This window comes from Nipponia nippon, unplaced genomic scaffold, assembly GCF_047370975.1.
Source record: "Nipponia nippon isolate SJK-2023a ecotype South Korea unplaced genomic scaffold, ASM4737097v1 scaffold_11, whole genome shotgun sequence".
Lineage (NCBI taxonomy): Eukaryota > Metazoa > Chordata > Aves > Pelecaniformes > Threskiornithidae > Nipponia > Nipponia nippon.
The window spans coordinates 5,696,017-5,711,002 of record NW_028262302.1 but is presented as its reverse complement, the minus strand read 5'-3'; the positions used below and the strand labels follow the sequence as shown (position 1 = coordinate 5,711,002).

The following is a 14,986-nucleotide window of genomic DNA, read 5'->3' as shown; positions in this document are numbered from 1 at the left end:
GGCTACCTTGCCCTCGCCCCGCAGCACAGGCTGCCTGCTCCCGCCCTGCCTCAGCGGGCAGGCTCCAGAGCTTGGTGCGCACTGCTGGTGCGACTCTACCGCTTCTGGTTTTCGGGTGCCTCTGGGCTAAACTAGCCTTGTTTTACTTCTCCTCTCTATTTGGTGGTCTACAGCCAGCCCAGCCTGCCTGCTCTTCCCCCTTTTACCTTTCCCTGGAGCCCTCAGCAAGGCTGCCTCCCCCCACTTCCCAGGCTACGGAGCACATCTCCCTTGATGTGCTGCCTAACATCCCCTCCTTGGGCTTCTGAGCAAACCCGCCCCGTCCATGGCACTGTTCTGGTCCTGAGGTTTAGCCCAAGTCCGCAGTGCCTGTTCAACCATTGCTTTGGCTGCATACGAAGGCTGCCTTGTTCCCCAAGCTCTCTCATCTCACGATTCCCCTCTCCTCCTTCTTTCTCTTCCTCCCACTGCACCTGGAGGTTTTGCTTCCAGCCTCCCTCCCTGGGGTTGCCCTTCCCTTTCTTTGCCAGATGGCCCCCTCCACCTGTGCTAGGGATAACCCGAGGTCCCTGGGGTGGCAGAGCTCCTCAGTCCTCCCGGGGTCCATCAGTCACTGCTGGGGCCTTCGCTCTCCCTTGGGTGGCCAGCTGAACCCACCAGCTGCTCCCCACTCCCACTCCCTGCTGATCTGCATGGGAGTTTGTGGTCAGAGGGCTCAGACCCACCTTGGCAGGTGAGGATTTGGGCTCTGGAGGTCCTGTGGGTGCAAACAAGGGCTCTGGGTTGCACAAGGATGCTCTGCCCAGCTGGTGGCCCCACCACAACTTGGGGTAGCTCAGGCAGGGTGTCCAGGGAAGTGCATTTAGCAGAGCAGACCCGTCACAGCGGGGCAGCTGCTGTAGGGCTCACGTGCACGCTCTAGCCCAGCGGCAAGCCAGCAGAGTGAGCCCTTTGACACAGTTTGCAGGTTAATAAAACAAGCCCTTGTTTGCGCAGCGTGAGGTCCCTCTGTGTTCTGGTCCTGGAGGTGATAATCAGCCTCTCAGGGCCACCATCATCTGCCTCCTCAGCCTTGTCAGACCAGGAAAGGGCGTTTTCCAAGGCTGGAGGCGGCCTTTCTCCCAGATCTTACGCTAGCGCAAGGTATTAGCAGGAAGCTGCTAACCCCGGGGTGTCACAAGCTGCAGAGCATGGGGGGGTCCTTATCTGGTGTGCATTGCTGGGGGGGGGCTCCCTCCTGTGCTGGGGGTGCCAAATGCTGGGGCTGTCACTCTTGGGGACTGAGGGAGCTCTGTGGATGTGCTGAGGGGTGTGGGAGGCTGGCGGGGTCACAGTGGGCATCCTGGAGGTGCTGGGGGGGGGCATAAGGCACCTGTGGGGGAGAGCTGAGGGGGTGGCAGGGGCACAAAGAGGTGTTGACTGCGGGCTGGGACTGCTTGCTGCGCCACCGGCTCATCCCTGTCCTTCTCCTCCTTGCAGACATCAACGAGTGCGAGGAGGTGGGTGGCCCTGAGCCCCTGTGCCGGGGTGGCACCTGTGAGAACACGGAGGGCTCCTACCGCTGCCACTGCTTGCCAGGCTACATGGCCCTGGCCTGGCCCCACCACTGCGTGCCCCAGACAGCCCAGAGCCCAGCGGCAGCGTAGCTCTAGGGGAGTGGGGGTGAGGGTGCTCCCCTCCGGCACGCAACTCTGGCAGCCGGGACCTGGGAGCACGGAGAAAGGCCCCCCGGGGCTGCGGGTGCTTTGAGGCTCTTCACTCCTTCCCCTCCGAAGCGCACAACTTCCCCGCCACCTCTCTCTACGGGCCAGGGCTGAGCTCCCAGCCTCTGCACCCCCCTCCGCCCTGCCAGCCCCTGCTCCTGCCGCAGCAGAGCCCACCCCAGCCCCCGGCACCCGTCGCATCGCCCCGTGCTGTGGAGGCTCATGGGACGCCTTCCCCTGCCACACAGCCCCAGCCTCCCCCCCTCGCCCTGCCGAGAAAGGGGGTTCATCTCCCTGCCACTGCTGCACTGACCTAGCGACAAGCCTCACCCGCACCGTGGGTGGTGGCCCCGCTCCTCGTGAAGCATCCAGCCCCCAGGCGGGAGCTTTGAGGGGGCAGTCAACCCCAGCTTTCTAAAGCTGCTTCCTAACCTTGGGGCGTGGAGGAGAGGCCGGAGGGGCCCCAGGGCCAGCTCTCCCTGCAGCCAGCCCAGGAGCATCCCGAAGCCCCGCACTTTGCCTTCGTGTCCCATGGCTGGGCAGGGGGATGGGGCGGGGGGGGCAGGTCCAGCTTCCTTTCTGTAAAGTTGTTGGTGACTTTTTTTTTTTTTTTTTTAACTGAGTCTGCTGGAAACTTCTCTCATGTTGTTAAATAAAACATTTATTTTGGGCCCCTGTGGCTCAAGACACTGGGGCTGGTCAGAACTGTGCTTGTCTTGCCTCTGCCAAGGGGTACCACAGCCACACCCGCCCTGCGGGTCCAGGCTGGCAAGGGCACCCCACTCTCGTAAGCCAATTTTTACCCCTCTCATGCTGGCACCCAGCCTCCTCCTGCTCCCAAGCCAGAGCAGAGACCCTTGCCAGGCCAAATACTTGCTTATCTCCCCAGCCCAGGAACCAACTCCGGCCCCCGCAGCCAGCACAGCGGTTGCGGCTGCTCACCCCCTGCCTTGTTCACACACAAGCAGGCTGCAGTTTAAGCGTGAGAGTACGTAAGTTCCTGCAGTTGGCAAGAGCCCTCGGGCAGGTCTGGGAACTGCTTTCCAGCCCCAGAGCCCTCACAAGAAAAGCCTTTACCTAAGCTCCAGCAAGCAAGGCCATGTTCTACACCACCACCTCCTCAGGGAGCCTTTGCACAATCTCAGGCCAGCACAGGACCAGCGAGGCAGGAGCACAGCCAGACATTGCCAGCTGGACACCCTAGCAGGCAGCAGCAGAGACACCTGGCTACTCGCAGGTCATCCACACTCAGGGGAGCATACCTCCTCCATCCATGCCTTCAGCTGAGAAATAAGACCAGCCCAACCCCAACTAGAAGATGGCCAGCCACTCTTGCTTTTCCTCCTGCTCCTCTTCACCCACAGAACACAACACAAGCAGATTTTGTCTAGCCTTTATTAAAAGGAAAGTTATAAAAAGAGGTTCAGGAGCTCCCAACAGCTCCGAGTTAGTAGTAGTGCAAACCATTGGTTAGAGAAAGAATCATCCCTGCAGAGATATCGAACGCCATTTGGCTTTGCATCCACAAAAAGTTTTCCCAGCTGCAGTCCTGCCAGCTCGAGCAGGGGCCCAGGACAGGGCAGGCTGCCAGCTCGGGAAAAGCCTCATCTCCTTCCCTCTCCTTCAGCTGCATGGATGGTAAACGCAGGTCCCAGGGGCATCCCAGTTGCAATGGAGCAGGAGAAGCGCAGGAGGGTGGATGCAGGCGACGTTCTAGAAGAGGCACTGAAGGGTTTCCAGGTAGCAGCTCAGACACCAGCCAGGTTCATTGCAGAGAAATTCCTTTGTGAAGACAGACAGCTCCATTTCAAACAACTAAACCACCTCCACAGAGCAGCTGGAGGATGACGCTCAGTTGCTCCTGCAGCAGACACTGCTCCCCCTTGAGCTGCTGTGGGAATTCTAAATGGGGTAAGAGCCCTCTGCCCGCAGCTGACCTTTCAGGAACACAGTACTGGCTGCTCAGAGACTGCAGAGCTCTGAAGGAAGCAGTAAGAAATGCTTATTATATAAAAGAATTTGGCCTGTGTTGTCTTCTGTTTTTCCCCTCCCCAAGCCCTACTAATGGCAGGGCTCCTCAGCTGGTGATCTGAACTGGTATCTTCCAGCAGAACAACATCTGGTCCTGGTCATCTACCAGCTCCCACTTCACAATCAGTTTTATCTGAAAAAGAGAGAAGAGGGAAATGAGAGCGTTCAGGAAACCGCAAGGCAAGGATGCAGGGAGGTGCTGTTACTCGTGCAGAGCGAGGCGGTCCTGGGAGATCTGCACAGAGGACTGCACTGGGGCATTGCCCCCACTGCAGTAGGTGGGCCACGCTCACGCGGTGGCTCCTGGAGCGTCTTACACGGATGGAGGGTTCTGCTGCGTGACAGAGGAGACTCCCCCACACTGCACTTAGATCCCCACTCTCTGAGTAAGCAGAGAGTGGAAATACCCTGCAGCCTCCCAGCTGAACTCCGCCCTGGAGCCGAGCACCCCCAGTTTGGGAGCATTTGGCTGAATGCAGCAGGCTCTGCAGGGAGGCTACATATGAGCACAGCAGAGAACAGGCAGATATTTGGGCAGCTGAAGCCACTTCTCAGGAGCTGGAGCCAGGCTGCTTCCTCTGCTGGGTCTGTCCCAAAGTGGGAAGTTCAGACAGAGTTATACTCACAGCAGAAGTGCCACCAGATAGTCTGAGGAATCTTCTAACCTCTTCCCCACCACCACAGGACAAGGTGTCCTTCCTTAAAGGCAGGTGGTGGGACTGTCCCAAGAAGGACTGTAGCTCCGAGGAGCAGACCAGCTGCCTGCTTACTTACACTGGGGTACTCGCTCTTCACAGGGAGTTTATTCAGGTAGCTGTAGGAATGGCCCTTCTGAATCGGGCACTGGATCCCGGACTTGCATCCGTCAGGCTCGGGAATGGGAAAGGGTATGTCCACGTGCAGCATCTCGCCGTACACCCTCGCTTTGCTGCCCTGGCTATCGATCTCTGCAGAACACGGAGAAGCATGAGTACGGCACCGGAGCAGGGAACACGTTTCTACCCTACACATACCCTAGAGGCTGCGAGAACACAACTGAGCCACGCTCCTCCTCGCCGGCCGCCGCTTCCCAGCCAGCCCCTCTGCAGCCACCCTTCCCCACTCCCCTCCGAGCAGCGGGACACCGGGGTGACCGGCTCCCCGCTGCCCACCCGGCCGGGGAAGCGACGCTTACTGCTGGCGAAGGTGACGTTGATGCTGTAGGATGTCCCCTTCAGGAGCTGGCAGGGCTGCGTGGGGCAGGGGCTCACGTTCACCTCTTGGATGCTGCCGTCTTTGGAACCTGCACGGAAGAGCGGGGCTTACCGGGCCTCCTCCGCCTACCGACCCCCTCCGCGCCCCCCCTTCCCTCCGCGCCGCCCCGAGCCGCTCACCGCAGTCGACGAAGCGGAGGGGCTCGGCCAGGGCGGCGGCGGCGGCGCCCAGCGCCAGCAGCAGGGCGAGCGGGGACGGCGCCATGGCGGCGGCGCGGGCAGCGGCGGCAACGGCGGCGGCGGCTCCTCCGCGGCGTCACATGAGCGCGGCGGCCCCGCCCGCGCGCCCGTCAGCGGGGCCGCGCCCCGCCCGCGGGGCCGGGCCGGGCCGGAGGGGAGGCGTGGCCCCGCTCCCCTCCGCCCCCGCGGGCCGGGGGAGCAGCCCTGCCCTCCTCCCGCAGGGCAGCGGTGCCGGGAGGGGAGCGGAGCGGCGGCCGAGGGCAAGGCTGCAGGCTGGGAAAGGGCAGCGGATCCGCCGCCGTAGCTCCTCCGGTGCGGGAGAGACAGGGCAGCGGCGGGGGGGAGGGCGGCCGCGCTCAGCTGCGGCGCTCGGACGGACAGACGGCCCCGGGGACGGACAGGCAGACGGCCCCGGGGACGGCGCTGCTGCTGGAAGTCCCCGCTGCTGGGCTGCGCTGGGGCGCCCAGAGCCAAGGGGCAGCAGCCGGACCTGCTCCCCAGCCGTGGGCTGGCCGGGGGGCGCCCTCCGTGCCTCTGCTGAACGGGGAGAAAAGTAAAACCCCGGGAGCGAGCGTAGCAGACTGGCCTGAAGCCTTACCCGTGACGTACTCTGCACCCGATGTTCTGCACGATGAAAGCTGTCTGTGTAACCCCAGTGCCAAGAGTTACATCTACTAAGCAATTGGTGTGGTTGCCGCCTTTTGCGGCATAAAAGTTAGCCCCGCTTCTCAAACTGGTGAAACGCCGGAGACTCCCCGCTTCGCGCTGCGGGCGCCGAGACAAACCAGAGGGTGTCGAAGCCACTTCGGCCAGCGTTTGACCCGGGCCAAGGCTTACAGCTCCTCACGGGTTTCCGGTGGCGGCGAGCGTTGCCCCGGGTCAGGTCAGGAGCGTGACGGAGCAAAAGCACGCGGGCGCTGACGGGGCCGGCGCGGGGCAGAGCTGAGGCAGCTCCCCCGCCAGACCCCCGTCCCGCTGGGGCGCCTGCCCGCTCGGCCGAGCGGCTCGGGCGAAACCCCCACGCTTTGCTCAGGCTTTCCACGAAGGGCGGCGCGCCAGAAACCCCGGAGGGGCCGGCAGGACTCGCTCCTGTGCGTCTCTCTGCTGAGCGCTTCAGCTCTTCAGAAAAAGAGCGGATCCCTTCCTTCAGAAAGGAGAGCGGGGCTTGCTTTTTTTATTTTAGTATTCTGAATAAGCATTCGGTTTGCAGAGGCCTCAAGCAAGCAGACCCGGGTGCTTACAGCAGCCCTATCAGAAAAAAACAAACACCACCACCAAAAGATCCTGCTGAGACTAAGCCGTCTAGCTAAGCCCACCTAGCACTCTTCATAACTGACCCACATCAAAGTCTTTTCCTTGCACATGGCAACTCGTGCCCTTAGAAAGGCTTTCCTTCTCCCCATCCTTCACGTCTTACGGATGATAAACAAAGCCGCCTCTCTGAGTGCCGGGAAGAGAAGCGCAGTCAGGTCAGAGCAGCACCGTAAACCACCGTCACACATTCACAGGATAAGCACTGTCATCCTCGGCAGCAAATTCCACAGCGCGTTAAACCAGGCTGCCTCCCCGTGAAACGGCTCTCCAGATGCCTTTGCTTTGCAGACGCTTTTGTGCGATGGCGGTGACTACGTAAACACAAGGCTACACGTACTTCAAAGGCTTTGAACTAAAAATCGTTGATCTAGGATCAGAATTAACACACGTCTATCCCCCTCAGAACTGGATTAATAAAAAGCCTAATAAGCCTAAGTTTGTAAAACTACAGCCAAGGCCTTTACACAAGAAGGAGGCAGAAACCTTCTGCCCAAGGTTTTTAGCTGGTATCACACATTACCATCATGCCAGTTTTGCAATAACAGCACTAAAGCTTAAATTCCCTGGGGCAGCATAACCATCATCAGCCTGACAGACCTTGCTTTTAGGCAAATGCCCCTTTCAACATCTGATACAAGATGTGGGCCTCCAGGTCACCTTGGAGCGCAACATTTCACCAAAACACTTCAGAAATAATCAATGTAACTTTAGGCTGGGCTCCTTATTTTGCAGACAGACAGGCGGGCAGCACTCCTCCTAGATTACCGGCATCACAGGGAGCTTGTGTTAAGGTGCAGAAACACCTGAAGAAAAGGCTAAGAAAGCCAACAGATAACACCTTTCCAGCAAGACTGATACCGGAGTTCTTCATTTCTGTAATCCAACCAACTCTATTACATGAGGAAGAAGTCTACGGTTCCACTTTATGAGCTAGCTGCACCCAATGAATCCAAATCCCTCTAACAGCATTGCACTTGCAGCTCAGTAAACAGAGGCACCTGCAGGCATTACAGCAGCACTGAACACAGAACGCAGGTTCTCAGAAAAATCCACATACAGAGACTAATCAATTTCACTGTTCTTTCAGTCAGATCATGCTCCTTTTGCTACAGATTGTCAGAATTCACATTGAAATGCATCGCAAGCCGCTCTCGTGTTCAACGCCACGCCAGAGGTTTTATTATCACCAGTTTCTGAATCCCCGAAACAAGCTCAGTTTTCCACCGAAACGGACGCAAGATGATTTAAGCATACACATTGCAGAGGAGAATAGAGCAAACTATCTAGAGAATTCAACTCACAGACAAATCTCTTCAATACAGTGTGCTTAAAGAGAGCTAAAGGCAATCCCCAATCCCGGGTACCACAGACCAGAATAAGATGGGGAAAACAAAACACAACCAAACCTAAAAACAGACTACATCAAGCTATCAGGAACAAGACAACCAACAAAATCACAGCCCAAGAAGGAAGAAAACCCTAAACTGTAACTCTGGGTGAGAGAAAAACACCACCGTACCACATAGCTGGCAGAAGGAAAAAACGGCCAGTGATGGGAAAGAGGTGCAAAGAAGTCGCTGTTCTCCTCAGTTACACCCAGCTCTCCGAGCCACTCAAATAATTTGCCCCCAGCACCTAAGTCATTCCTCGGCGTAGTAGATTATTAATTAGATTAAATTAACTCTGAATGAGGCCAGCTGGCCTCTTTCTCATTCTTTCAGTCTGCAGTAACCATCTGAGCAACCTCCCGAAGTGCCTGGAGGGTACTTGTGACACTTCTGACACTTAACACCGGTAAAAATGAAATTAGAAAGTGAGAGTGCCTGTTCTGGGGAGCTATATCCATTCTCCAAAAGGCGTTCGCAGTGAATGCAGTCACAACACGGGGAAACACAGTGGGATCGGTCTAATACACCCTGCGGGAGAGAGCGGGAAAGCCGGAGCGATACGGAAAGCAGGCATGATGATCCCCCACCTTTTCTCCCAGGAGTTCTTGATTCGCTCCCCCAAAGTCGTCTGCTTTTGGGACACCACATTGATACTAACTGGAGAAACACCCCAATATGTCTTTTTAAAACACTGAGTGTTCCAATATGCCTGATTGAGGATTCATCAACCGTTGCAGGGGCCTGCGTTAATACCGGCCCCTCGGGCCCCTGCCTGTGATACTTCCCTGGCTTTATCCCAACATCGTTAGAGTTAACCCCAGAGCAAGCAAAAGTAAACGGCTCAAACCAGTCTTTATTTACATGCTCAGGGTAGGACGAACGCGCAAAAGCACGTGGTTGCAAAAGCATCGCCGTGCTTGGAGCGGGACGGTGAGAAAGCAAACCACCGCAGGCTCCCCTGCCATGAAGCTACCCCCTCCTGCTGGGAGGACTGGTTTTCTGCCGCCGGCCTCTCCGCAAGCGCGGCCGGGGGCGAGGACCAGGCTTCCTCCCCCCCAGACACGCGAGGCAGAAAGGGATCAAGACTCCCCTCACCGCCAGGCTGCCGTCACATGGCAGATCAACAGAATAAACAACCCCCACAGCGAATTCCGGGGCAAACGCGCTCTGCCGGAGCGCACTGCGTTATTTATTTTATTACTCTTTATTGGTTTATTGCTGTTTGTGTCCTTCCGTGAGCGTCGCCACTTGTAGAAGAAAACGCTCCCAAGGACGAACGGTGGCTTCGTGCCTTTGTGCAAAGCTCCAGCGGCTTTGCTGGCGTTACCGAGCCAGCAGCCGAGCTCCGCCCGCGGAGGGGCGCTGCCCCCGGGCCGGCCTGGCCTGCAAGGTGCCGGTGCCGCCGCCGCCGCCGCCGGCCCGCTGGGGCGGGCAGCGCGTTGCCTAGCAACCCCCGCCGGCTCAGCACTTCCGCCTCGGCGGGCGCCATGGCGGCCTTCGCCGGAAGCGGCGGCGGCGGGCAGCCAATGGGGGGGCGCGGGGCGGGGCGCCGAGGCGGGCGCGGGGGTCAGCATGGCGGCGCCCGGGGCGCTGGGGCGCTGGTGGAGGTTGGCGCTGGGAGGCCGGGCCAGGTACCGCTCCGCGGTGGCGGCGGGCCCGCCCCGTTCCCCTTGGCTCGTCGGGGGGTGTCGAGTGTCCCCGTGTGTTGCCGCTCTGCGGCAGGGGGTGGCGGCTGCGGGGCTGGGGGCCTAGCGCGGGGTCGGGCCGGCCGCCCTCGTCGGGCACTCCTCTGAGGCTCCCCCTTTCCTCCCCTCTCCCCGAGGCAGCTGGTGTCCCGCTCCGCTGTGCCGAGGACGAGCGCTGCCGAGGCCCCCGCCGGGCCCTGCCTGTGCAGTTGGCCGCCCGCTGCGGTGGGCATCGTCCTCCCAGCCGGGCCCGACGGAGAGTGACCCCAGCGAGGGACAGGTCTTCCTCAGCGAGAGCTGCATGAAGGTAGGGACCCCCGGAGGCAGCTGGGGTGCTTCTGGGAGGGATTCCAAACTGCCTGGCCTGCCCTGGGCACACAGGGGAGGCGTTTGAGTGTTCGCCAGTTTGTTTGGCAGGTCTTTTAATCCTCTTCCTTTTCTTCTCTGCAGAGGCTGCTGGAGATCACAGAAGGGTCAGAGTTTCTCAGGCTGCAGGTGGAAGGAGGTGGCTGCTCTGGTTTCCAGTACAAGTTTTCCTTGGACACAGTTATCAATCCTGATGACAGGCAAGAACAAAGGGGTGTAGTGGTGGTCGGGTGTGACTGTTCTTTGCAAAGGTAACAAGAAGGGTGTGCGTGACATGATAGTATCTTGAATTGAAGGGAAGAAGCCTGTGAGATAAGGAAAGTGCTCAGGCTGTGCTTCTCTGTTGGGTCTGCAGCACAGTTAATGGTTAAACATGCTCCTTTTCTGCAGGGTGTTTGAACAAGGTGGTGCCCGTGTGGTCGTGGATGTGGACAGCCTGGCCTTCGTGAAAGGTTCCATGGTGGACTTCAGCCAGGAGCTGATTCGCAGCTCCTTCCAGGTGGTGAGCAACCCACAGGCAGAGAAGGGTTGCTCGTGTGGGACTTCCTTCTCTGTCAAATTCTGACTGGACTTCCCGTGGATGGACACTGTCTGCAGACACTTCCTGGCAGTCTTCAGAGGGTTTTTGCTTGTTCTTTTCCCAGCTGCTCCCTCTCATCTCCTTTACCCCGTAACACAGCTCTTACACATAACTCCAGCTGTGTGTGTGTCTGCACTGAGCCTGTTGCCAAGACTTTGTTGGCCTTCCCTTCAGGAACATGAAGTAGCCGTGAGCACGCACACCAGAGCATCTTCAGCGCCTTGTGAACCACTGGTCAGATGGTGCTGACTCGCCTACCCTGTCCTGAATGTGGAAACACTTAACTCCTTGTCTCTGCAAGAGATGGCTGTATATATGTGTGTGTGTGTCTATTGAAAGTTCTTACTAAAAAGGAGTCTTTGAGATTGATTGGTATTGCTTGTGCCTTCTCACATGGGTAGAATCTGGGTTCTTTCAGGCTACTGTTGCTTATCCCTTGTCTTCCAGCTGAATGGGACCCGGAGTCTCTCTCCTGTATCCTGTACACCTCCCAGTGTTGCTGGCTTTCCACTCCCCAACTCACAGTGGGTTTTTCTAGGTACTTCGCTGTTCTCTTACCCAGCAGGCTTCTCTCGGTCCTAGGAACCTACAGTGGTTTTGCTGTCAGTCCCTGGGATGAAAGTTTTTACTTGTTCAGAGTAAGTGCAGCTAAAAAATTGAGGCAGGAAGAATTAATAGCTTATTTATTTTATTTAAAAAAGAAAAAGCTTGTATATATGTAAAAATAAAATACACAGCCCTCCATCCCCCAGTGCTATTTTAGGCTGTTCCTAAACCTGACTTGGAATTGTAGGTCATACAAACTCTCGGGTTTCATAGTGTGTCTGCTGCCTTCCCTTGCCGGCAGGAAGGGAAGTTCAGGTGACACAGGCAGAGGAGGATCTGGAGTACTACTTAAGGGTCCTCAAGTCTTTTGACTTAGTTGTCTGAGAATCTTTTCCATAACTTGCTTCACCATTTAATCTCTAACTTGTGCGTGGTTTGATGAAAGAATGAAACAGCTCCTTTCCTTTCTGAAACTCCCATGGAATGGGAAATATAGAACTTTCCAGAATAACATCCTTTTGATTAGTTGTTTTCTGTAGTTTTTTATCTGCCACTAGATGTCTTTTAAATCAAAGTGATTCACCTGCCTCTGGGTGAAAGGAGAGATGGGGAAGCTATTTTTGTTTCCTCTCTTGCGTTTTATCTGATGATAGCCTAACTGTCTAAGACTCGAGTCTGTCACGTGAGTGTGGGAGCACTCCATGACTTTGGTCTCAAGGAAACTGCTTATGGCAAACCACGAGCTTTTTAAGACTGTGCCACAGGCATTTTGGCTGTTAAGCCCCCCCGAATGCCTTCCTAAACTAATTAGCAGTGCCTACATACAGCACTGATTTGCCTGTTGATTTCTAGTGCTCAGAGAGTTGATAGCCAGCTAGTTTCAGTTTCATCCATAGCTGTTACAGGAGTTCGTATGTGATCTGCTCTGACTTTGTCGCATGGGGAATACGGAAGGGATTTGGAGCAGCAGCTCTTCTGGTTTAGCCCTTTCCATTTCCGTTTCCTGCAGTCAACAAGTTCTACCTAGTTGTGTTGCTATCAGAGGGAGTAGGATGTAGCACTGTCCCATTTTGTAAAAGGGAGTAAAAGGATGTGATTAAAAGACTTGTCTAAACCCCTGCAGGATGTTTTGGCCCTACCCTTATGCTCCCAGGTCTTGAACGTGATGTCAGCCAGAACTGCCTTGGAAAAGTGTAAGACCTAAAAGCGTGTGTAGGTAGAAGACGTTAGGTAAACTCAGGTTCTTTCAGCTGGGATAACTGAGCAATGAGAGTTGGCAGGAAGAATTGCTTTCTGAACCAGGAAGTACAGATCCGTTCTTGATCCATTTTACACAGTCTGACCTTGGTCAAGTCTCTTTTGGGATCTTTTATGGGAAACAAAAGTGCACAGTAGTGCTGGGGAGGTAGCAAACCAGCAGCTACCAAGGCATTTTTTCCCTAAACTAAAGCCTGCCTTCAGCCCCTGTAAGTGTGCAGCCTTCATCTTGGATTACTCTTCTTATTAAATGTAAATGGACCATGTCTGTTCAGCCTAGCCAGGTTCCACCTGCCCTCGCTCGCTCTGCACTGATGAAGTAAATCAAGCAGGTGCTGTCCGTGCGGAGCGCCTCCCTTTTCAGAGCATTTGCCTCCTCCCTCGCAGGGGCTGTACAGAGGATGAGGCTTGGGGCCCCCACCGGTGTCACACCGGCAGCGTCGCTGGGCTCACAGGGGGGAAGCTTGCACGCGTGGCTTGCTCTGCCTGCGGTTCTGGCAGTACTGCTCTAACTGCACTAGGTGGACCCCTTACTCCTCGGGAGCCGCTGCGCTGGACATGTACGGGCATTTCAACTTCTGTCTGGGGTGAGGTTGGATCTGCTCCGTGCAGGACCTAGGCAAGAGCACAAGTTTCTTCGCAGCTGCCTGTTTTGGAGGCAGGCTGGCGCTGAGTTCATCTGGTATTGCAGCAGTGTGGTCTCTAGGTCAGAGAAACTGCTAGGAGCTGGAGAGGTTTCAGCTGTACAACTCATTGCTTTTGGCCTCCTCCTCCTGCTTCCTGGGAGCGGCTATAATCTACTGGCCGAAGCTACTGGTCTTCCAGCTCCCACTAGGGAATGGGTGCAAAGGGCTGTCTGTCACCTCCAGAGTCCTCCTGACTCTTTAAAAAAAGTCTGTCAGTACATCAGAAATTGAAAACTTCTGTCAGTGTCTAGGAAGTCAGCAAAGAGGGTCGTGTTAGCAGAGGGGGGTGAAGGTGACCTTGGTGAATTTTGGCTGTGTAGGCAAAAAAGGCTAGATCCTGGCTCTCATGGAAGAAAAAACCCAACCTGTCAGGGTTGGTACACTGAACAGCCTTAGGGGGCAAAGATGGCACCACACAGTAGGCTGGGGGGCAAGACCGGCGGCGCCAAGAGAAGAGTGCAGAGGATTAGACAGGGGATTTGGTTCTGCCTGGGCTGTGAGGGACTGCTAGGGCATGCCTGCGAGATGCCTACACTGTAGGGATAGATGGGAGCCCTTGTACTGAACCACCGAGAAAAAGCAGGAGTACGGAGCTGGAGGTGCTGCCTTTGCTTTATTGCAAATGAGAAACTGCAGTGGAAAATCTTTCTCTGCTCCCACATGAAGAAGGAGGATTCTCTCAGTTCACCCACCTGACAAGGAATGGATGATCAAGAAAGATATTTATGGAAACCTACGTTAAGATGAAACTTAAAGGGAAAAGGGCGCAATCAACAGTGTCACTGACAGGCGGGTAGAAGAGGATGGAATAGAAGTCCTCGCTTTGGTGAGGGCTTGTTGGAGCTCTGCAGGGACTTGTTAGTAGATGACCAGCACATCCTTAGCCTGTGACTCTGGCTCTGTTCTTCAAATTAGGTATCTATCGTCGCCTATTAGCTGTGGGTCCCTCTTCCAAGCTTCAGGCCAGGCAGTGCTAGAGAAATGGCAGATTTTTGTCATGCCCCTTTTCTTGTGGTTTAGGGATATGCATGGGAATAACAGGCTCACCTCGGTGGGCTTCTGTGTGGTGTTACTTGCTACAAAGAGCATTTGGGGGTGAGTGGCTCCTGTAAGACCGAGGGCCAGCCTAGGGTGGCTGTTAGGAGAACAACCGGCCCTCTCACCCCAAAATTTTCATCTGCAAAATTTTGCTAAGCTCAGTCCTCTCCCTTGTGAAATTCTATGTCTGTACAGAGCTGTTGGGTGAGTCAGGAAGACAGCTAGGAGTGAGGAGCCGGTACCCCCCGGATGACACCCACGGGGGCTTCTGCTCCCCCCACACTGCAGTATAATTTCCTGCCTTCTTAGGGCTTGCCTGAATCCACCACCTGAGGGAGGACTCACTGAACGGTGGAGAAAGCAATAACAGGAAGGCAGCAGCCCATGAAAGAAGGCTTCTCTTGTCTGTGTCCCACACTATGAAGGCAACTGCTTTTATATCAAGACTGTCTTCAGCCTTGCAAGCATTTTGAACATCCACTGGCAGCTGAAAGTAAAAAACAGCGGTATAAACCCCACTCTTCACACCCTTAGCTGGGACTGGCCAGAGGAGTTTATTGAACTCAGGGCGAGAATTCTGTATTTCTAGGATGAGCTGCTACAGCACGTGCTTGAGGACTGAACCACATGCTCTCTCCGCTAGGAAACACATCAGAGGGGTTCATTAGCAGATGGTGTGATAGGATGTGCTTCATTTTGATGCTTCGTTCTCTTTGCCTGTTTTCATGGACACCAGCTGAAGTGCTCGCCCAGCGTTCACCACGCTCCTCTGGAGCGGGCCACAGCTGCTGGAGAGATTGGCAGCAGAGAAAGGGATAACCTCGCCTAATGGTGTGTTTGATACAACTGTCAGCCAGCCTGGAAAAAGAACCGCAATTCAAGGAGACAGAGCATTGGCGAGAGTCAACTGCAGCTGCCTGTATTGTATGAAACTCTTCTATTTGGGTAATCTTTTTGTT

General features: G+C 55.9%; 3 protein-coding genes across 8 annotated transcripts in view; 2 read left to right on the top strand and 1 right to left on the bottom strand.

Annotated features, from left to right (window-relative positions):
- Positions 1-2,379, top strand: part of LTBP2 (latent transforming growth factor beta binding protein 2) — a 96,522-nt gene extending 94,143 nt beyond the window's left edge. For 4 of the 6 annotated variants that reach the window (XM_087747307.1, XM_087747308.1, XM_087747309.1 and 1 more), the window contains one exon: positions 1,480-2,377. In XM_087747307.1, coding sequence (XP_087603433.1) covers positions 1,480-1,646 — 167 coding nt within the window. In that variant the 3' untranslated portion in view covers positions 1,647-2,377. Of the gene's footprint in view, positions 1-1,479 lie in introns of all 6 variants that reach the window. The other 2 variants (XM_087747304.1, XM_087747302.1) reach the window with 1 other exon arrangement.
- A 701-nt stretch (positions 2,380-3,080) lies between these two features.
- Positions 3,081-5,264, bottom strand: NPC2 (NPC intracellular cholesterol transporter 2). The gene is made up of 4 exons (XM_087746962.1): positions 5,108-5,264; positions 4,909-5,016; positions 4,509-4,681; positions 3,081-3,867 (listed from the first exon to the last, which is right to left on the bottom strand). The coding sequence occupies exons 1-4, from the start codon at positions 5,190-5,192 to the stop codon at positions 3,781-3,783; spliced, it is 453 nt and encodes a 150-aa protein (XP_087603088.1). The 5' UTR covers positions 5,193-5,264; the 3' UTR covers positions 3,081-3,780.
- Positions 5,265-9,388: 4,124 nt separating this feature from the next.
- ISCA2 (iron-sulfur cluster assembly 2) lies at positions 9,389-10,869 on the top strand. Its single transcript, XM_087747301.1, has 4 exons — positions 9,389-9,500; positions 9,696-9,861; positions 10,005-10,120; positions 10,311-10,869. The coding sequence occupies exons 1-4, from the start codon at positions 9,442-9,444 to the stop codon at positions 10,483-10,485; spliced, it is 516 nt and encodes a 171-aa protein (XP_087603427.1). The 5' UTR covers positions 9,389-9,441; the 3' UTR covers positions 10,486-10,869.
- Positions 10,870-14,986: the final 4,117 nt, after the last annotated feature.

Bases quoted from the DNA above. Each gene is read 5' to 3' on its own strand.
- NPC2 (XM_087746962.1), bottom strand. From the start codon at position 5,192: ATGGCGCCGTCCCCGCTCGCCCTGCTGCTGGCGCTGGGCGCCGCCGCC. The intron at 5,017-5,107 runs GTGAGCGGCTCG...TCTTCCGTGCAG, and splicing joins CCTCCGCTTCGTCGACTGCG to GTTCCAAAGACGGCAGCATC. The intron at 3,868-4,508 runs GTAAGTAAGCAG...TCTCTTTTTCAG, and splicing joins TGAAGAGCGAGTACCCCAGT to ATAAAACTGATTGTGAAGTG.
- ISCA2 (XM_087747301.1), top strand. From the start codon at position 9,442: ATGGCGGCGCCCGGGGCGCTGGGGCGCTGGTGGAGGTTGGCGCTGGGA. The intron at 9,862-10,004 runs GTAGGGACCCCC...TCTTCTCTGCAG, and splicing joins TCAGCGAGAGCTGCATGAAG to AGGCTGCTGGAGATCACAGA. The intron at 10,121-10,310 runs GCAAGAACAAAG...CCTTTTCTGCAG, and splicing joins GTTATCAATCCTGATGACAG to GGTGTTTGAACAAGGTGGTG.